At 41.7% G+C, this 23,549-nt stretch overlaps 1 protein-coding gene across 1 annotated transcript in view; it reads right to left on the bottom strand.

The window, feature by feature from the left end:
• AAGAB (alpha and gamma adaptin binding protein) overlaps nucleotides 1-23,549 on the bottom strand; it is a 152,095-nt gene that overhangs the window by 56,478 nt on the left and 72,068 nt on the right. The window contains exon 5 of the mRNA XM_078683050.1: nucleotides 12,003-12,086. Coding sequence (XP_078539176.1) covers nucleotides 12,003-12,086 — 84 coding nt within the window. The remainder of the gene's footprint in view (nucleotides 1-12,002; nucleotides 12,087-23,549) is intronic.

A 23,549-nucleotide genomic window follows, 5' to 3' on the forward strand; every position in this document is an offset into this window, starting at 1 on the left:
AAATACCTGAAGCACAGTGTATCCAGGAAGCTGGAGACAACAAGGAATTTAGCAAAAGTGTTACAAAGGTATAAATGTTCCAGCATCCAAAGACCTGTGCTTATATAAAATACTTGAAGTCAGGTTGTTATTATATTGAACATCTCCTTCTTTGGAATATGCTGCTACAATATCACATGCACTGCCGGTGCTGTACTGGAAATAACATGCCCAATAAATCCCTTAAACGTCACTCAAATAACTCTAAATGAAGTTCAACAATAACTTATTTGTAGGGCAATCTCTATCCTCCTAGGATCTGTCAATTTAACAGTTCAGAGTTTGCTTTACATCAAAGTTGAAAGTGGTCTCCTCTGCTTTTATCCACAGCTGCAGCACGAATACGACATGTAAAATAATATGTTAAGAGTGCATAGAAACGAAGAAATTAGTCATTCAAACACCGTGAAAGATAGGCAGTTACAAAACACACATGCCGGCACACACCACAAAAAATAGTTCTTCAATATACTGGAATCAATATCTAATACATGAATGAGGTTCAGTTTCATAAAGCAATACCTTAAGGTTACTATCTAATACTTAAGTGAAATACTATTTCATAAATCATATGTTTTATTAGTTGAGGTTTGTTTGTCCATCCAGCCCCTTGCTTACAAATTAAGGACGTCAGGGGATGCTGGATGGTTCGACAGCCAACATATGTTACATTTAGGAACCTCCATATTCCCATGATGGAGCTTTCCACTTGCACGGAGTCAATGACAACCTCAAGCAGCGGCCAACTCTTTCAGCAGTGTTGTTGTTACTTGGGGAATGAGAAGAAGTATTTCAATCACAGATTTTTGTTGATTTCAGTTTAAATGAATTAGATAAGATTTCTTTTTTACGTTTCTCCCCTTTTGAACCACTCACAGTGTCATCCAAAAACTCAGGTAGTAAAACGTGCTACCCAGTTGCTGTTTTAAGACCCGCTTGACGTGTTGCAAACAACTCTCAAGACGTCTCACAGACACAACCTGCTTTGAAGGAGGAGAGGTATTTCATCTGGATTCCTATATATGTATTCCTGTGTGTTATAGAGCACAAGCCAGGTTACAAAACAACAGAACATAGTACACAAGAGGGGGGACATATGTAGGAAACCTTACAGGGTAGGGGATGGCCCTTCATGTGCTGTGTGGCAGCTAATTGTGGTTAGTTCATTTGTTGTAGAAGAGTTATTCCTTGAAGAAATATGACCTACGCTACTTTTAAAACTGAAAGAGGGACGGATCAGGTCAGATCTGAGTGCAAACAGTTTCAGAAATGGGGTGTGCTGTATGAAGCAGGAGAAGGAAGGTTATCTCAGCTTCTATTTTGCACATTCTCGTCTTAAGCCTGGTGATGTAACTGCTGTGGGTGCTGTGAAGGTTAACTGGAGATCTTCACCTTGGCCACTAGATACAGTGGAATGCTTGTGTTTACTACCTGAAAGCAGGCGTGGCAGTTTTTGAGAATGAAGACAGTGGGCAGACGGGTCCAGGAAGTTCTTTAAGCATGAGGGTAACTAGTCCTATTTCTTTAATCCATTACCAGTTATTTCACAATGTGAAGGTTGCACTTCGCGGTGGGGGAGAAAGCCAATCCAACGGGCCTCTGGGAAGTTGTCAAGCAGGGTTTTGGCTCCAGAGGCGAAAGAAGACAGAATCTCGGACCAATGTTCTGACATCAGGTTGTGGTAGAAATGCTTTCATTCTGAGGAGCAGTGATGGGTGGTGCCAAGGAGGCTCTGTCTTCGTTCCAATGAGTTAGTGTCAGTCGTTGGGATTTGGTGTGATTGGATAGTTGTAAGGTGACGCTATCAAGCATTATTACAATCCTGAACATGCACACCTTGCTGGCCATGAGCACTAACCCAGTTTTTAGAGAATAAACTTAACATATGCTTTGATATCATGTTTTGGTATGTAAAAGTACAAAATACTGGAATAAAGAGCCTAAAACCTATCACAGCTATGTATCTACTTTCGAGTAAGTCTGCCTGAACCGGTTATTCCTTGTGTACTCGTGCGCACATAAACAACTCATACCCCGTCTTGTGACATGGAGTCTATGACACTTTTTCATTTAGTGCCCCTTCGTCCTAGTTCATCTTTCAGGAATTGTACCTTAAAACAAATCTGTGATTTTTTTTTCTTCAAGTTAGTTGCAACGCAGCTGCCAAATCAGATGATATCTTTAAACACTGCTGCCCAATGCTCGTTGGTCATTGAGAAGCAAATGAACATGGGGGAGGGCGGATACCTGTGCCCATTTGAAACAAAGTATCAATGTCAGGCACCTGTTGTGTTTTCACTGTTGAATAGTGAAACAGAGTGGATCAGTTATGGGCATTGCTAAAATGAGAAATCCGAAAAACAACTGTGAACTATGACAGTGTGAGCTTACAAAGGGAAGAGTCTGTCACTGTGCACAATACAGATAACATGTGTAAAGCAGAAGTGTTTATCTTCAGAATCTTGTATTATGCAGCAACAAAATGGAGTCAAGAATGAGCTCAAACTCCCCACAAGATTTTTCCATCTATGTCACTCTCTGCCAGACTATGAACCATAGTAGTTTATAACACAGGACTAAACCCTTTTTTGTCCAAATCTGGGACCAGGCTACAATATAAGTATTAGAAAAGAGGTCCCTAGATCCAATTTCAGATCTATTCTATTTCTGAAATGAGACCTACGGAACCTCTGTTCTAATCCTTAAACATGTGCACAATAACCTGTGGAGTGCTTCAATTTTACACAAGGCAAGGTCAAATATAGTGGCGAGCAAGATACCAGAACCAGTAGTACAACTCAAGCACGTCTGCCCCGCTTCTTAATCCAACTATTGTGTTCGGTGCACTTGGCATTCCCTTGAAGGTGGGGATCCCCATCTGCTCTCCTGCTTCTTACCACACAGGTGCGAGGCAGGACGCGGGTATTTGTTTTGGGTGGTTAAGCATACGAACCTGATGGCATATGCATATAAAATAATGCTGAGTGGTTTTTATTTTCTTTAAAAACGTACCTAATCCTCTTCAGTCTCTGGGCTTCTGAAATGTTCTTTCTGCTTGTCTCCGTGTTGGTGTTCTCTCTCTGCATGGGTCACATGCCCGGGGAGAGGTAATTCTTTCCAATCCATCACTACCAACTGGCTTCCTTGTTGGTCACTTCCTGGTCCTCTATCACCATTTACCATGTGTTTACTATACAAGGTACCTGGAACTGCTACTCATTGCATCGCAAACACTAATAATTCCGGTTGTGGTTTCTCCCTCTTGGTTACTTGCGCCTGAAAATTTGCTTTAGTCCTTAAAATTCTGCTGCATCTCTATTCTGTTCAATATTCTAAATCCAGCTCCTAGAACTCTGCTCCACTTGGATATAGTCCTCGTCTACTCTGGGCTGGAATTTTGAGACACTGGTTGTTGTGCTGTCTTCTTCTTGGAGTCTCCTACCTGCTTGGATGTTTTTTAAAGCCATTGGCGTTTTCCTGCAAACTGTGACAATTCTTAGAGTATATACAGCATTCATAATATATGTAAAGACAGTTAAGTGAATACAAAATAGAGAAAAATATAAGTCAAGCTGGGATTGACAGAGATGAGAAGACCATATTACTAATAAAGGGCTTACGTCACTAAGGTCGCAGGCTAGAAGTGCTGCAAATAACAGATGTCATTAGGCCTAGAAAACAATAACCATTTTCTCTGAAAGAATGCAGCACGGAGAAGCCACCACAATTGAAACCTGGGGCTTGCACATTGCACAGAGATTTCAGTCGCAAGTCAGCGCTGGCCTACATGATGTTAATAATTCTTTTGCAGGTGGGGCGTGGTTTGACGCGCAACCAAGATGGCAGCACGTCTCTGAGCTCTGTTGGACCTCCAGCGTGGGCGCTTCTCAAAACGTGCTGAATGGGTAATTTTTACTCACCACGTAGCAGCATTAGGCAGCAGAACAATTTGAGAATCCTGTGGCTAATTCTCAAATATTTTGGTTGGGCCCTTTTGAAGATTTCTCCACGCCGACTTTTCACATCGGGCTGACACAACAAAATGGCGGCAGGAATGAAGATTTCCGGATGCTGTGACTGAGCAAGTAATTTGTCCACGTGCAAATTGGCTCTCGAAGTAACTTTTCCGGGGAGGTATTGTGGTGTTAACTCTTGTGTTTATATACCTGTTTCTTTTGCGCTGATTTTTCTTCACGAGGCATTTGTCTGTGGTATGAGTTCTGCTACAAAATGGCGGCTGCTGACAGATCTCTCATTGGGACGGTTTAGCGCCTTATTTGTGGCATAATACCCAGCTATCTCTGCCTGAGTGGGATGATTTGTCTAGTGCTTATCAGTTTTGACTGCAATTGTAGTCTTTTATGAGCATACTGATTTTCGTTGGTGGTGCAGCATTTTGCTGTTTTCTCCAAAATTATCTCAACGAGCTGTACCATCAAAATGACAACAGGATTAGAAACTTTGCCGATGCCAAGACAGAGCGAGTAATTATTGGTCCTGCTGATGCCTCCCTGAGTGCATTTTCTTGGTGTACGTGGGACATTCATCTGAGGTGTTAAGCGCCTTTACAAACTGTCCGACGCTGACAGAATTCTTCTTGAGGATCCTAATGCCTTAATGGCGGTCTGATATTCAGCTTTTTTTTGTGGGGTGTTTGATCTAACGCTCATCAGGCCGGCTGCAATTTCAAGCCTCTGAAGTGTTATTGTCTTTGGTTGGTTACACAGGATCTATCTACCTCCATTCTTGCAAATGAGTGGATGCTTGCGTTTTTCTAGGTGGTCAGCTGTTTCGGTTCAGATGTAATCATTCCTCAGGGGGTATGAAAAGAATACAACGATCCTTACTCAATGCTGAACCTGTTGGCTGTTTTCCCCACCTGTGGTGTTTTTTAATACCCCAACCACTACTCTATTCTACTCCGTGATACAAATATTTTTTCTTTCCTGCCGTTTAGAGTATTGTTTTTGTGTCATTCCAATGGTTGAGGGTATGGGTGTCGCACCCAAGGACAGAGATTCTAAGGGGAATTTGAAGAGCTCTAAACAAAATTCTCCTACTCCTGAGATGTCAACGAAAGGTAATTTGAATTCTGCATCAACATTAGACACTATTTTATTCATACTTAATTCAGTCCACGACATTGCTCAAAGTAACAAAACGAACACTGCTTCAAGTTGAGGTTGTGGCAATTCATAATGATCTCAAAAATCTCTCTTCACTTGTTTCTTGTTTCTAATGCGGAAACTCGAATAAGCACTGTTGAGGACTTCACAAACAAGCAAGCAAAACATGTTCAAGGTATGGAACGCTCCTTAGCTTCATTGAGGAGGGATCTAACTTAACAGGAGGACAGAAATCGCAGAACCTTCGAATTTTTGGCTTACCGGAGGACTGTGAGAAATCTGCCCCTTCAGTACTGGATTTTCTTCTTACTTAGATTCCTTCGGTTCTGAACATTTCATTTCAGGAAGACTTTGAAATAGAACGTGCTCATAGAGTACTCACCTTTAAGCCTAAATCATTATCATTGTCGAGACCAGTGATTTTTAAGCCTCTACGTCACCAACACACTGAGCAAATTCTGGCGCAAATGAGAAAGATTAAAACATTACAATGGGAAGGCAATAGGGTTTCTATCTCGCAGGATTTTGCCAGAGACACTGACATTCGTCGAAAAGGTTTTTTGAATCTCCGCCGAAGACTCATTGATATGAATATTCCATTTTCCTTTGTAGGTCCCTCAAGATTTCGAATAATTTCAGAGGTAGTTCACAGATTTTTTATGAAGCTGCAGATCTCTCTACCTTTTTGGATAATCAATCGGAATTTCAGATGGAGTCCAAGTCTCTTCCTGGCGTCTCTCATTCTTAACCTCTTTCAGTGCCGGATGGGTTGGTTTCATATGTCCTGTGCCTTACCATTAGTTTTATGGGTTATCTTATTTATATGCTAGAGTCTTGAGAACTTCCTCTCACAGTGTACTTATGACATGTTTGGTTTTTTAAGTAGACTTTACTATTTATTTCCTGTACATTATATATTTATTATTGTTTCCTAAATGTTACAATGTTAGATAGTCATAGCATTTCTTATATTCTACTGATTGTGATTTATTTATTGCCCATTGTTTTTAATTAATTAGCTATATATTTGAGTATAGGTTCACAATTACTATCTATTTCTATAGTGTTGGGTACTTTAGTGGGTTATAAATTATAATGTATTCTATTGCCTTTTTTTAATGCCCAATACCTCGTGTTGAAACTCATTGCATCACTTTTGATCAATTCCCATGCTCTAGACTGTTACTTATAATATGTATGATTGTTATGTTTTACTGCCATAACTTAGTGTTACCGTAGGCTGCTTTTCATAATTTATAGATTGTTATTTATGACACATTCATTTAATATTGCTTAGACGTTATTTAGTAGGTCTAATATTGCTATTTATGATGTCTTACCTTAATATTATCTTAGGCTGTTTTTATAATATCTATTATTGTTCTTTATGCGGCCTTATCTTAATATTGCCTTAGTCGGTTATCTCTCATATTTATTATTGTTACTTAGGATGCTTTAATCGAATACTTCCTTAGCCTGTAATTTATCATATTTATTATGGTTACTTATGTTATCTTAGCTTGTTAAATATAATGCCTTTTATTGTTATTTATGATGCCTTATTCGAACTTTGTCTTGAATGATATTTATATATTTCTTATTAATATTCATGTTACCTGAATATGCTATTTTTTATTCTTAGATTTAGCAGTTTCTGGATTATCTATCCTCTGATTCTCTTAGAATGTTCTCAATATAGGATTCATGTGTTTTTTTTAATGTTCTGTTGCTTAATGACATATTTACTTTCGAGCGGTCTGCACTGGTAGTGTTGGCCCTTGTGGTTGTGACTCCACTTTTTTTCTCCCCATGCAATGTGTCTTCAACATACATCCCCCGGTGGGGTTTTTCTTTTTATATGCTCCTTTTTTCTTTGAAACATCTTTTCTCTTTCTTCCTTTCTTTCTTGTTCCTTCTACTCCTATTTTTCTCTTTTCTTCTTTGGGGACTCCTGCTTCGGTTCATTTTTTCTGGTTTTTCTGTTGGTCATTTACTCATGTACCTGTTATCAGGTTGCATAGTCTTTCTCCTCTCTGGTATCAGATGCTTTTATTTATTTTGTGGCAGGTCTATTTATGTCTGGTCTAAACGTAATCTCTCTTAACGTTCATGGATTGAATCATCCTGTTAAGAGATCCAAGATCCTAGATTATTGTAAAAGCCTATCTGGTGATATTGTTCTTCTTCAGGAGACTAAGATTGCGTTTAAGGAAGCTTTACTTCTACGGAAAAAGTGGGTCTTGGATGTTGTTTGTTCTGAAACCTCTGGTAAAAAGAATGGGGTTGTAACCTTGATTTCCAAGAATTCTGGCTTGTCTATAGTTTCTGCTGAGCACGATACAGATGGCTGCTCTCTCGCTTGCCCAATGGCTCCGATGATTTATATGTTATGAATATTTATGCTCCCAACATTGATGATCAACTCTTTTGGTGTTCAATAAATAAAAAACTCTCTGATATACCTCAAAATGCTAGAACAATTGTTGGAGGTGATTTTAATTTACCTTTGGATCCTATCTTAGATAGGCATTCCGCTTTTAAATTTAGTCCTCCTAAGTCGCATAAACAAATGCTTAATATGTGCTCCTCATCAGCTTTCTGACGTTTGGAGGTTACATTATCCTACGGTAGCGACTTCCCACATTCTAGTTTTTCGCGCATTGATTATCTTCTAGTTGATGCTGCTCTTTTAAAACACACGAGTAATTCTATAATTTACCCGATAGTTATTTCTGATCACGCTGCGGTCTCATTTACTCTCCTCTCTGGCAGATAAACAAGTGCCTCGTACTTGGCGTCTTAACACAGAGATTTTGGGTGACAAAGATGAAGTTCAAGGACTCTTGGTGGAGATTGACAATTTTTTCAATGACAATGAGTCCTCAGTGAGGTCCCCAGTTGTTCTTTGGGATGCATTTAAATGTACTATTAGGGGTCATATTATCAAGAAAATGTCAAAAAGGAATAGCGATATCAGAAAGTCGCTGCAATCTTTGGGGGATGAGATCAAATGCAAAGAGAGGTTGTATAGAAGCTCTAACAATAAGTCCATTTTGCAAGATATTAAAAATTTGAAATAATCTTTCAACTCTATTGTCACTAAGAGAGCACATATTGGGGTACAGGCGCAAAAATCTAAACGCTTGTTGCTTCAAAATAGAGCAGGTAAGATGTTGGCTGCCACTTTAAAGTATCAAAACACTAAAGGCAACACTGCTCAGTTTTCCTGTATTAATGACAGTAACGGTTCTAGGAAATTTCACACTCAAGAAATGTTACACGTCTTTTGTGATTTTTATGAAAGACTTTATACTACCAAAGTTTAATGTGACTTATCTGTGTGTCAGCAATTTTTGTCTTTGATACCTATAAACACTATTTCGCAGTCAGAGATGGCTGCTCTGGGACGACCTATTGATTCTGATGAAATAATTCAAGCCATTCGGACGACTCGGTTGGGGAAGGCTTCAGGGCCTTATCCTATTGATTTTTACAAGACCTTCTCATCTTCAATAATAAAATATCTTAAGGAAATTTTTGACCATTTTGTATTATCAGGCAAAGTGTCTGGGTCAGCCGCTGAGGCTACCATTGTCGTAATTCCGAAAGCAGGGAAAGATCATTCTGACCCTAACATTTTTCGTCCAATCTCGCTTTTAAATATGGAAGCTAAGATTTCTGCTAAAATCCTAGCTAAACGTTTAGAAGGCCTTATACCTAGTCTTATCCATGGGTCTCAGACGGGCTTTGTAAATGGGAGACTTGCTAGTGATAATATTCGAATCTTTTGTCACATATTAGAGAAAGTGAAGCTTTCTGCTTTCCCTTCGGTAGCGATTGCTCTGGATGCCGAAAAAGGCTTTTGATAAAGTGTCATGGCCCTTTTTACAAGCAGTACTCTAATCTCATAACTTAGGCGATTCCTTTATCAATATGGTAATGTCCTTATATGCGCAACCTAAAGCTAACATCAGAGTTAATGGGGCTACGTCTTCTTTTTTACTCTACGCCAAGGTACTAGACAGGGGTGCCCGTTATTACCTCTTCTTTTGTCTATAGACCCTCTTCTTCGGTTACTCAATCTGAATGAGAATATTAAAGGTTTTCAATTTGGTCCACATACAATTAAAACTGCAGCGTATGCAGACGATGTTCTCATTTTTTTCTGAAGACATTGCTACTGCCATTCCTGCTATCTCTAGTACCATTAAAGAGTTTTCACAAGTTTCAGGATATACTCTGTACAGAGAAAAGACGGAAATGTTCCCTCTTAATGCGATGTGCTTCCCTTCTCACATGGGGGAGGCTGGCTTTAAATGGCAGTCGACCCGCATTAAATACTTAGGAATTTGGTTCTGCAATAACATTTTAGATACCATTTCTTATAATGAATCCCATATTCTAGTTAAGGTGAAAGATCTTTTGTCCTCCTGGTCTCCGAAATATATATCCTGGTGGGGACGACTTCAAACTCTTAAGATGATGATAACTCTTATTATTAACTTTGTATCTTCCATGCTACCTGTGAAACTCTCCTCAACCTTTTTTCGGGAGATTGATTCACTTAAGTCAACATTTTTATGGAATGATAAGCGCGCCACAATTGCATATAAACATCTTAGAAAACCATCTGTTTTGAGTGGATGTAATCTTCCAGATTGGAATTTGTATCAAATTGCCTCTTTATCGTCTCAAGGTGCTCTTTGGTTTTTATCGGATTCCCTTCATACCCCCCCCCATGGTTGTATATTGAATTGGAGCTGTGTACACCTCTTTCTACCCCTTCCTATCCAACTGCTTCTAAGCTGGTGCTACCCCAGTCATCCCGTATTATTTCAGACACAATAAGTGCTCTTAAGTAGATTGATAAAAAAAAGTGTCCAAACCCATTAATAAAACGAGATGGCCTTCACTATGGTATAACCCTAAGATTGTCACTGATATTGATCCTGCTACGATGGCTTCCTGGGCTTCTAAAGGTCTGACATTGGTCAAACATCTTTATGATTCCAATCATGATCCTCTTCCCTTTTCCTCTTTAGCCAGCACATATAATCTTAATATAGATTTCTATTCCTTTTGAAAATTAAAGGTTGCTCTTTCTAGAGTTGTTCTTTGTAAAGAGTCGGCTACTATTTCACTCTTATTGATGTTGTCACGTTCAGGTCCTACAGCCTCGAAAATATACAAGTTTTTATCTACGTCACTCCCCTCTCAGGCTAATATTACAAAAGATAAATGGTCACATCATTTTGATAGTGATATCGTCAAACATATCTCGCAAGATTCTTGGCAATTAATTGGGTAGGTCTCATTACAGAATAAGATTGCACCTTCTCTTATGCAATATAAATTCTTTTCTAAGAATCTTCTACATTGGACCCCTGCTCGCTTATACAAGATGAAATTACGAGATAATGATCTTTGTTGGAATTGCAATTTAGTCTCAGGTACTCACCAACATATGTTTTTTGAATGTTCGTTATTACATTCCTTTTGGGATTTGATTAAGAAACATCTATCACTAATCTTTGATATTCCAGTAGAGCTCTCGTTACCTATGATTTTATTGGGTCTTTGGGCTGCATGAACTCCTCTCCCCTTGGATAATACTGATATGCAGTTGTTAGATCTCCTTATATCCATGGTTGTTAAAAATATTTTAACCGAGTGGAAATCCTTCAATCTCCTGTCCTACCATACTTGGTGGGCCTGGGTATAGTTTCTTTGTAGGGCGCATACTTCTGTAGAAGAGAAACATTGTACTCCTTTCATCTCTAATACTATTTGGAGGTCTTTAGATAAGTATATGGACCTGTCCTCTCAAGTTAGTAGCCCAATATCCTTTTGTCTCTACTTCTTAATATATTCATTTATTTATTTTCCACTGCAGGGGAAGCCCCCATTTCTCATTTCTCTCTTATCATTTATCAATTATCATTTATCAATCTATTTATTTGTATCACTTTTTATCTATCACTTTAGTTATTTATATAGTGTTCCCCCTCTTTCTCTCTTCCTGCTTTCCCTGTTATTTCTTTTTTATCTTTTCTTTCTCTTATCTTTCTCTCTTCTCCTTTTTCTCAGTCTACTATTTTTTGGAATATGTGCAATACAACAAATATTTTTTCATTCTAGTATGAAATAATCTTTACATATTATACGTTGTTTTTATATTGGTTGTGATCTCATTATTTCTCTGACATGTATTATATAGTATTATATATTTGTGCTTAAATGTTTTAATTGCTTAGTGTTTACTTTGCCCTGATGTACTGCATTCTATCATAATTGTACGTATTCTTATTTTTAAAATGAATAAAATATTGTGAAAAAAAAATAAATAATAAATATTTTGCAGGCATTATTATGACATAAATGACTAGCCCACAAATTCATCTTCATTCGCAACCAGTCCGGCCCCCTATAGAGGGGGGGAAGTTCAATAATCCAAAAAAACATACTAACTGAAAATTATGTCAATTGAAAATCCTGTTCTAGGCCCGAAGCTCAACAGTGAACCCTTGGGTCATGTTAAGAGCATAGTAGGAGTCAAAGAGCAAAGTTTTTTTATAGCCAGGTAATGCCTGGGTTCTCTGAATATAAATTGGCTGACATTAAATAAACATTCAATTGCATGTTTTTAATAGCGTTAACTACGTTATTGCAGGAACTTCAGAGGATAATGGACTGCTACTGGTGTTAGTGGTCCTGAGCTCGTATTGATGGCCTTAACAAGGATGCGGGTGATTTTACCATAGAATATACTTGTGAACATGGGATACCTGAGGGCTTCACTATAGCGTACTAACAAAAGAAACCACGATAGTTACTCACCTGGCTTCATGTCCATATTAGACCATACATTGGCATTTAGGGCCTGCACGATCCGTTTCACTCCAGTGGATTCAGGAAAGTCATCTAAACAAAATGATCAAAAGCAGTATTCATAAGCTAATGTAAGTGCAGAAATCTAAGCAAAATCAATCCTACAAAAGATAGTTCATCACAATCCTGAAACAAAATGACTATGTTTTATTAAAATACTTTTGAACACACTGCTCAGTCTAGTGTGACATGGTGTAACTATGTTGAGCCTGCACTACCTTTTCCTGCTCAGAGACCCTTTGAGGAAATGTAGGAAGGTTGAGTATTATGTGGTGATGCTGGTTAGGCCTCAACATGCATTACTCTCACAAACCCCAAAGATGGTCCTTGGATTCACAGTAACAAAATCCTTAGCTCATACCTGGTAGAATGGCAAAGAGCAGTCCGACTTTACTAGAGGAACATGTGTTAAGCATTTCAGAGTACCAACATGGACGTTAAGTAATCGAAAAATTCTAAAGAAATCCGCCACCAAATTATAAAAATAAAACAGATTTTCCTCTTAATTTAGACACCAAAATGAATGGAATGAGATACATATAGCTGGAAATATGGATTTTAGAAGCAATATAAAATCAGTGCAAAATAATACAGTGAAACTTTATCATTGAGGTCAATTGTAAAATCATAAGCGATAATCGGTCACTTACAGGTCAAGTTGCGTGAAACCCATGGAGGGTAAACGTGATGAGGGTCCCAGGACCAAGCCTGGGCAGTCAATTCAATTTTACCTGGCCCGTAGAGCCCTGGTGCAGAATTGTCCAGGCTGTCCCTGGTGCTGAACGGGAGCAGTGGGAAAGCTGCTTTTACTGCTTTCACGTGCTATAGGGGAACTGGGAGCAGGTTGGATGGAGTTCCTTCTTGATGCAGCGTTGTGTGAAGGGGTCAGTTGCTGGACTGGCAACCAACACGCCTTGGCAGCGGTAAGCACAGCAGGTGGTTACTTCGATGTCCGAAGGTCCCAGGGAACTCAGTAGCTGTCTAAAACTTCATGGAGGGCAGGACTAGAGTTCCCCCAATGCACTAGACCCTCTGGATTTGGGTGATCCCTCAGGGGTTCCAACGGTCATAGATTCTTCGGATCCAGAGTGTTTTACCTGCAGTTTGCAGGGGACTAGTGCTACTAGTCCAGGGGAGTTTGAGGTTGCTTCCAACTCTTGCAGAGGTCCCTCAGTCTGGAAGGAACCAAACTTTAACCTACAATGAGTGTCGATCATGCAGTTCCAGGAGTGTTGCCACAGGTGCAGTCTCTCCCTCTTTTGGTTCGTGAAAATCCTGCTGTCACAGACTGTAGTCTCTTCTTTGTCCTCTTTGATACAAGTTAAATCAGAACTGAGGTTCTGGTGTCAGGGGTATCCCTTAAATCCTAAATTTAGGGGTGTGTGTAACTGTCCAAAGGAATACCCCCCCACCCCCCACGGGCGGCTAATCGACCAGTGAAATGACCACATTTGGGGGGTATAGGTAACCTTTTATACCCAGAACCAACTATTCTACCACTTTCAAAAATGGCAGAAGTCTCCTCAGCTGTTCAGACCAGGTAGCCCACCTTAGAGGTGTGGCTAGCCTTCTGGGGGTGTATGCCTCCTGACTAATTTTCTTGCCTGCCAGGGTGCAAATGTGCCTAGGGGGAGGGCTGTTTCCTCCTTTGGGTGGCATCCTGGTTGCATAGGACAGGCAGTGCAGCCTTTGATGTGCCACTTCACCAGCCAGCCTTTCAGGGTGGGAGGTGTGACCTCCTTCCCGTCCAATCATTGTTTCTGACTCCTGGAAGAGTTCACGCCTCCTTGCAGGGGGTAAGAATTCTGTCTTTGCGGCAGCAAGCGCGGACTGCCAACCAAAGCACAGGAAAGGCTAAGGCAACCAGGTGGACAACTTCTTAGTTAGCAACCTGGGTGCATGGCACATCAACTTCAACATAAAATTTGTGTCAGGAGTGAGAAGGCGTGTTGTGTGATACCAAATATGACATATTTAGGCTGTACCATAATGGAGATGCCAACCTCAAGTAGCCCGGGTGCTAGCCATGCTATGGTCAAAGCCACTATAGGGACATACAAGTTTGCACTTATATGTCCAAATCTTTGATATACAGCACCTTGCCTCCTGGGCTTTAGGAGGCCTTCCTCAGGAGTGACTGGCATATTAACACCATCAATGCTACAGCAATTCTCCCTCAGCGCTGAAACTCATTGATTCCCATTGTTCATGACGAGCTCAGCTCATCATGAGCACACGAGCAGTGTACTGCATGACGAGCTGAGCTCGTCATGAGCATAGAAGGGGTTAAAAAAACTGGATTGACTTTGTCACACATGGTGAGGGCAAAGTCAAGTTCAAACAGTTTGCAATGCTCCTGCAGTCTGCAATGACAGGCCAGCTATCAGTAGCTTACTTGAGTCACTCAGGGTGGCACAAACAGTGCTTCAGGCCCTGGTGACCACTTTAACACACATGCTCTGGGTATCATATACTAGGAACTTATAAGGGGTTAATGTCCTTTAGGGAAAGAACACTGGCGCTGGGACCTGGTTAGCAGGCTCCAGTGCACCACCAGAGTCGAAAACCAGTATTCAACAGTCCAAACTGAGGGCTGTTTTCTTACACAAAATGAAATGCCTGAATGATTGCAGCCTCTTAAAACAGATTCTATGCGAGTACCCCTGTTTAAATGTGTTCATGTGTTAAAGAAGGCCATCTGTGGTGCCAGCAGACTTCATTGCATTGCTCCAAATGATGCACAAAATCAGTCCAATTTGAATCCACTGGGAGTTTTGAATTTAGCACAAGGCTCTAGTCCATGCTGAAACTATTCACACATTTGTCCATTATGCCACCTGATGCTTTTCTAATTGTACACACTTTGCTGGTTCATCTCTGCACAATGGAAACATCAATTACTTCAGAAACAAGACAGCCATGTTCACATTTCTTTCCATGGGGTGCACTTGACAACGATGTTTAAACTCTAGTGGCTGCGTTATTTACTTCAAACTGTGTGATTTGGATCATCATCATGAACTCACAACCTCAACGCCTGCAAGGGGCGTTAGTCTTTTCAGGAGGTTGTGTGATTGTGCAGGAGCAGTTCCCAGGTAGTGTGTGTGTGTATGTGCATACTCAGAAATGTTTTCTGTATCAGTCTTAAGTTTGCATCTGTTGATTGTTACAGTGGCAAAGTTTCAGAACAGACGTTTGTGCAAAAACACTGTCAATGGCTTGTTCCTGTAGCTATGACACTTCAGTATCCCATGAATCTCTATGGCACTGCCTGTGATTTCAGCACTTCAGAGTCGGTATGAGGATGAGGAAAGCTCACTTAAGCCATTGGCTCTCTTGCACTGTGCCCAACAGCATTTTACATTTCACTTGTCCACATCCGCCTAAAAGAAGTGTATGTTAGCTGACAGAGCAATACATTGTCAATGTTTTTTCTCTCTTTGACCTTTTTAGGTCTCGCCTACGACGCAGCGCATGCGCTGCTAGCTTGCAAGATTTATTGTTGTTGATTTTGCTTTGGAAGCGGGGTGGAAGCTCCACCCATGCTTCTGATTGGCGGGGGTCCAAAATGCATGCTTTTCATTGGAAGGGAGGCATGTTTTGTTCGCTCCCTGTCTCCTGCTCACCGTGCCTGCTTGGACAGGAGACGTACACGCACACCGCGTCTCTTTTGCTCGTGGCGGTTCAGGCATTGTATCCGTCCAGTCATATGGCGCGCTTTCACTTTGCTATTTGGGACTTTAAGACTCAGTGCAGCACCCGCTTTAGGGACGCCGCGCTCAGTATATTTATTTATTTTTTTGCTCCCACTCTTTCACTCTTCTATTTGGGAATTTAAGACTCTTTGCGGTGCCCGCTTCAGGGACGCCGCGCTCGGTTTATTTATTTATTTTATCCTGCAAGTCCCAGTGGGGATGGAGGTGAACAAAGTGTTGCAGTTGATTGGCCACACAGGCCAGGTCCATGCTGCCGCCAAGTAGATGTGCAGGAGCACAGGATCCCCTTTACTGACACATCCCAAGAATTCGGCCAGGCCAGGCCCTGTATGTCCAACAATACGGAAGTGATCCCTAGCCTCAGATATTCCCTAGGGGGCCATAGGGTCGCTGCAGCAGCACATTCAGATGGACTCGTCTGTTGCTTGTCATGTGCGCTGCGTCTAGTGAGCTTCCCCAGCACACAAGGAAGAGACACAACACCATTTGATTTGATGTGGGTTAAGCAGAAGGGCTGCTGCTCTGAGCTACCCTTACAAATTAGCTTACAGAGTCCCCCCCATGTCACCCTATTCATATGGGTTGGATTCAGAGCACACACACCCACCACCCAAGGGAAACAGCTCACTCTCCAGAACCAAATCACACGCACAAGCCAGGGACTGCCGACTACCCCTTGCACCAGGGAAGATGCCCTGCGAGCCAAATCAGACAAGCGCAGACGTGTCTGCTGACAACACACGCCAAGAGGCCACGTAGGATGGCGCTACGTGGAAAAATATATCAAATAACTTCATATTATTCGACATCCATCTCGGCCAGAAATCAGCGCGTGCCTCGGATTGCCTTCCCGCCAGAAGAGTTACTGTACAACCTTGCGGCTGGGACACTTACAGAATCGAGAGAAATCAAACTAGTAATAACGAAAATTACTCGAAAGTGTGATAAACTCTGCAGAGGTTTTACAGAACATTTTCGGTTAAGAGCGAGATTATATAAAAGACCTCAGAATAGCGTGGAATTGCACGCTACTCACTTTGCAAGAAATATGCTGAATTCCTCGGTATTAATACAATTGTTGTTCGTGCCCTTAGCCTGCTCTGAATTCATAGCAGCCTCTGATTATGGTATTCTATTGTACGTGCATTTATATAGCTCTTATTATTACCGACGAGGCGCTAAAATTAGGACAACCTCTGGTGTAAGTGAGAACCGGCTCAGACAGAGGGCACTTCGGCTCAGGGGTTTAGCTATCAATGGTGCAGGAGGTGCAGTTGCACTGGGACCCAGGGGTCTCAGTGGACCACTGTACCCCGCTTATACCTGTTTTTTAACTGCCAATCCAGGGGATATGGGGGCATTTTCCTTCTTTGCACAATGGCTGGTGTCAGCCTTGTTACGCCACTGCTTTCACCACGTCATTACCTGCATGTATATTCTTGTGTTTAACACCACCCTCTGTGCTTTCACTTATGCAATGAGGCTGTCCAGCAGCGGCAGCCCTTCTACATGAACCTGACGGGTGAGTGGGGCGAAGTAGGGCAGATGAATTGTGACTCGGTGGGCGAATTATATTTTTTCTCACTAAGGAAAGTCTGTGTATTTCGGTCACTTCCGCAGTATTCGATGTCTTTCTATCTCCGTTCTTCTGAGAAATTCGATATATTGTTTATTTATTTATTTATTTACTTACTTACTTCCATGATGCTCCGATCTTTGCCCCTGCTGCCATCTTCCTGTTCTTACACTAGTTTTATAGTGACAGAATCTTGCCATGTTAGAGTGGAATGACCCTTTCTGAAAGGTCAGTGTGACTGAAAAGTAATCATGCCCTCAGGAGCGTTCTCATGACCTCCCGATGGCATCACACTCCACTAACCCCAATGGGCAGAGGCAGTGTAGCGCCACGAGATGCTCTTCTTGTTCCCAGGGAGGGACATGACTGATCCTAGAGTCCTGCTGACGAGTGTGGGCATGCAAAGAAACACTAATTTTTTCAGACATTTCCTTGCACTGTTCTGTTTGTTAACTCTTCTATATCTATTACATGTTGAGGGAAGAGCATGCATGTATAAACAAGCATTTGCAATGCAACAGGTCTCGCATTTTCGTGAGTTTGAGCTATTGACATCGTAAATGACAATGCCTTTTTTTCGTTTTTTAAAACATAAATAGAAGGCAGTTATTTATAATGCCAATAGCTCAAACTCACGTAAATGCGAGATCTATTGCATTGCAAATGCTTGTTATTATATTTGTTGTCATCTTTGTGTGTCTACACTTAGTCCTCACATGAAAGTAACTCATAGCCAATAATGCCTTTTCTTTGTGCCAATAAGAATCCTGTGCATTAAAACAAACAAAAAAAATATTTCTATGCCTGTTCGAAATATGCCTATTTACAATTTTTTTAATGAATGTAAAGTCTTAAGTGCAAGCATAAAGCCACCATGTTTAGACATCAGTATTTTATTTCTTTTTTTACACTCTTGGGGCGTATGTTAAGAACAAAAAAAATAACCGTTGCACAAGCTTGCCAAGACCAGATCTACTGACTTTGCCAATGTACGTTTGTATGGTAGTAGTGATGGGAACTGCAGATAATGGCCTCAATTAGGGTGTGGCACCACAGGATATGTGCATTAAATGGGTGGATATGGCATTCCTCCACACTTGTGGTTGCCTCGCTTCATTTAGAGTTGGTGGAGACTTCTTGGCTTCTGATGGCTGAATCTTACCAAGGTTTCACGTGGCATACTCTTACCTGGTGGCCCGCCTGCCATCTGATGGCAGAATCTAAGCAAGCTTTCATGAGGCATACTCTTACCTGGTGGCCCGCCTGCCATCCGATGGCAGCATCTAAGAAAGCTTTCACGTGGCATACTCTTAACTGGTGGCCCGCCTGCCATCTGATGGCAGAATCTGAACAAGCTTTCACGTGGCATACTCTTACCTGGTGGCCCGCCTGCCATCTGATGGCAGAATCTCAGCAAGCTTTCACGTGGCATACTAATAAATGGTGGCCCGCCTGCCATCTGATGGCAGAATCTCAGCAAGCTTTCACGTGGCATACTAATAAATGGTGGCCCGGCTGCCATCTGATGGCAGAATCTCAGCAAGCTTTCACGTGGGATACTCTTACCTGGTGGTCCACCAGCCACAGGTCTGACAGCTTCCGAATATTGAGAGGATTATCTTATTTAGAGCAGGTTTTCCGATGCGGATATTCCCACCTGTGTCTGCCATGTAAGGCCTGGCACCCCTGTGCTGGAAAAGTCAGCTAGGACTCCCTCATGCAATGGAAAACTCCCAGCACATTTTTGTTTCAAAGAAACAGCGATTAAGTCAAACTAAAATAACGCCTAGGAGGTGACCATGATATGGTGGCCTGTCCTGCATTACGTTTATACTATAAGGGCACTTTTATTGTATGCGAGAGCACTCTGTAAAATTCTGCACAAGTGGTGGATATGTTTAAGTGAAGTGGACCAGTCTCTGCTGAACAGGCAACGGCAGGGCTCTCCAAACGTTAAATGCACCCCAATATCAATAATCAACTGCACACTGCTTTACCATCAGGAAAGACTTTAATAATCACACAATGTTATGCTATGGTACAAGCCTTTTGTCAAGTGTGCATATATCTGAAAGGTTTCATGGCACTAGAGGGTGCAGATATATGTAAGGTTTCATGGCACTCGAGGGTGAAGGTGGTACAGAAGCAAGGAACGTTCCTTAAAACACAGTCACAAGCCCCGTGTTTTACAAAATCAAAGGGTTTGCAACTGCGTAATGGCTTTATAAAATGTACAAAATACCTTTTACAAGTTCAATCATTCTGAATTTGAAATACGAAAGGTTGTGAAAGATGCATCCCTCACCTATTCACAAGTCACAAAGGTATATATAAAAATTTCTTTATTCGGCTTTTCACAAAGGAAAACCATAAAAGGAACATTTAAAAAATACAATTTACATATTTGCGGAGAAATACAAATTACAAAAATAGGTTCCAAAGAAATTCATACAAAGAAGATTTTATAATTTTAAAAGAAGAATATCAAAACATTTCAGTTCGTCGAAGTAAAATTCCAAGGTGCTTTTTACAGGTTTTTCCTATGCTTCATAATACATTTTAAGAAATTAAGGACAATGTAACAAACGGATTCAGATTCCAGCATTTGGAGGCGAAGGATTGCAGGCCGACATTGTCTAAGGCCCCAACGCCTCAGTGTTGCTAGTAGCCAGATTTTCCTGTGTGCGTGATGGAATTTACAAAACATGATAACATGTATATTGGACTGGTTTGATTCCCCATCACAGGGACATAAGGGAAGACTTGCGTCCCAGCTATTATTCGCGGGGAAAGCAACCAGTCTAAAAAAAGTATCTAATCTGAATCTTGTCAACAGCATTCTCTCATGTGTGGTGACCTGAAGGGTTAGATACGGCTGAATAACGTAAGTTGTCTGAACCAGGTTCGCGTGGAGAACCAAAGGTTTTGACGGCTCGGAGGTCAATCTCAATGTCTCTAAATGACCGAGTGCTAATTGCTTTAGGGCTCTCTTCGGAAGGGCAACTACGGTCTCTGTTTGGAAATAATATTTCTCAAGACCGAGGTCTTTAAGGAAATTTCTGATGTAGCAGAGCCACTTTACTTTTGAGGACTGGTCAAGAGCCATTGTATCAGCTACAATTGACTGTGTCAGTGCATTTTTGACAGAAGTCCAAATGCGCCGCCACAGCATCAATGGTTGAATTTTGAGCAAATCTTCTAGGTAAGGAATTCCTAGTTCTAAATGAGAGGCATAGGTTGAAGTGCCTCTCGGGGTGGCTAAAAGAAATCTTAGGAAAGTGTTTTCTGCTACCTGGAAGGCACTGGTATCTGTGTGTCCCCAGACTCCCGCTCCGTACAGGGCGATGGCTTGGCACTTGGCACTATAGATTTTCAATAGCTCCGCTGGTGCCCTCATCCCCAATCTCTGGGAGAAGCTCATCAGGGCCGCTATGGATCTTCTGAACAGATGGCATCTTGTCTCTACTGCTGGCTTCCATGTCAGTCGTTCGTCTATCATGATTCCAAGGTATGGGTGCTGGGGAGTTACCTCTAGTTTTTGGTTGTCGAGATAGATGTCTTTTACTCCTTTTTTCCTAGTACCTGATATCATGACAAACGTTTTTTTGACGTTCACTTGTAGATCCAGACCGCCCATAAAAGTCGTATATCTATTCAGAGAATTCTGCAGTTCGCGCGGTGTGCGCGCGAGAATGACAGCATCATCCGCATAGAGCAGAGCGGGAATCAGGCGCTGTTTTACACGTGGGAGGTCCTGGGCCCCCCTCAACATCTCTGGCTCCAGGCCATTGGTGTACAATAAGAAAAGAAAGGGGGCCAGGACACACCCTTGCCTGACTCCACGCTCTACTCCAAAAGATGCCGTCAGCTCTCCATTCAGGCCAAAGCGCACTCTTGCCGAGGCTCTAGAATAGAGTTCCCTCAGAAAATCTAAAAGGGGGGGGGGTCCACTCCCATTTGCCTTAAGACTGTCCATAGTTTTGCATGCGAAACGCAATCAAAAGCTGCGGACATGTCTACGTAGACCATGCAGACCATGTTCTTCTTTGCCTGCACGTATTTACCCATAATCGGACTGAGATTGAGGGCCTGCTCTACCGTTCCGAACCCCTCTCGAAAACCAAACTGGAGATCGGAAATAATGCCTCTCTCCTCACCCCATTGCTGAAGTCGCTCAAGGATTACTCTCCCTACAACCTTGCCAAGTGAGTCCAGCAATGAGATGGGGCGATAGCATTTCACGTCCTGGCGGTCCCCTTTTTTAAAAATGGGGACCATGATAGACTTAGTCCAGGAATTTAGCAGTCCCACGTTTGCGGCGGCTGTGCACACTCTGGTAAGAATAGGGGCCCAGAGGTCCAAGTTGTGTTTAAATAGGTCCACCGGGACCCCATCTGGGCCTGGGGCTTTCCCATTCTTGCTTAATTCCAGAGCTACTAATAAGTCGGGTATGTCAAAAAGCAGCGGGATTGGATATTCTACTTTTGGAAGTGTGTTAGCAGACCCAACTATGATTGAATTGTTTTTAAAGATATTAGTGAAGTGGGCCACCCATGTTTCTTCGTCTATGGCCACTTCGATCTTAGGACTATTATTATCAGTGAGATAAGGCGATCTAAGAGTTCGCCAAAAGGCCTCACTATTTTTTAGGACGGCGCTCGTGTGCAGGTCTTCCCAGAGTTTCTGTTTCAGTTCTTTGGTTCTTAGTTTACGTTCCCTACTGTATTGGCACCTAAGGAATTGGATCTGTCCCACGTCTCTGGGTTTATTATGTAGGGCGAGTTTTAGTTTGGAAAGGGCTATGGTGCAGCTATGATTGAACCACCCTTTTTTAATAGGATTCTTGGGCGTTGGTTTTGTAGTGAGTAGTCCCTTAATTTTCTCTAAAATTTGTCTAAAGTTATTTAGGACTTCTTCGTGGTTTACCGAAAGATCCAAGCATTTGATTATATTGGGGTATGCCACGTCAACCAGTTTTCTTGTGATTTCGTTTGGATTAATTGTTCCCCATTTTATTGTGTAGCCATTCTGTTTTCGTAGCTCTAGCTTGTTCTGGGCAAGAGTTTTTGCTATTGCTATATTTTGGGGCTTATACTCAGTTAGATAGAGATCTATCCTCAGTGCAAAATAGTCGCTCAGTGAGTTGGCAATAACCTGAAAAGCTTTGGCTATGTCTAGCAATCCAGGGGACAGGAAAATGTAATCGACTGTCGTTTGATAACCCCTGCCCACGTAGGTCGGATGGAGGGAGTTTTGATCCGGACTTGGACGATTAGCTATTACAAGGTCCAAGTCAGAGAGCAGATTGTTCATAACATTCCCCACCTTGGTGTGAACAAAGTGCATTAATGGGACCTCGAATTCATCCACTATCCCACAGCAGTGTGATTTCGCCTGTGGGCATGGATGGAGGTTGAAATCCCCTCCCCATAAAAGATGAGTTGCCCCTTGTCCATCCTTCAACTGATAGAGTTGTGTTAATCTCTCCTGTACGTTACGCAAAAGAATCAGAAAATGATCTTCCTCTAAGTTGTTATAGGAGTTGACCAAAAGAATAGACTCCTTATTCGCAAAGGTATGCATCACTGGTTTGAACTACAATTGCGATGGCAAACCATTGAACAGTTATTGATCCCAGATTTGGGGAGGTAACTTAATTGTAAAGAGAAAGTTGCACCCATGGGACAGGTTTCCCATTTGGCAATTAAGCCAGGTGGCCTTGGAGAAGCAAGCAGTACTTTTAATGACCACTGCCTGTTACCACCCTGCCTTCTCAAACAGGAAATAGTTCTTGTCCCTTTAGTGGACATGGGCTGCTTATAAAAACGTTTCCCATTTCACAATGGGACAGATGAATGCTATCCTTTGTGAGCCTCAAGTACTGAATTTACAGCCTATCACAGAGAGTCGCAAATTATGACGAGACTAATTTGGGGAAATTGCATTGCCCGAGCCCAATGGATTTTCCTTAGGGACAAGAAGACATTAGATTGTGTAAAACGCAACCAGGTTGTAGCAGTTGGATTTTACAGTAAATCAGGATGGCTTTTTACAAATCCCATTTCCGGGGAAAAAGGGGTGAAGGCCAGTGATTGGAGAAGTGGACTATAGGCCCAGGTTGGCCTCAGAGATTCTTAAGCACGCCCTCAGGAAAAGTATATCTTTCCTTTTGTGAAAACAGTCTGGTCTTGGCCTGAGGGGCGG

Source organism: Lissotriton helveticus, chromosome 3_1 (genome assembly GCF_964261635.1).
Source record: "Lissotriton helveticus chromosome 3_1, aLisHel1.1, whole genome shotgun sequence".
NCBI classification, from domain to species: domain Eukaryota; kingdom Metazoa; phylum Chordata; class Amphibia; order Caudata; family Salamandridae; genus Lissotriton; species Lissotriton helveticus.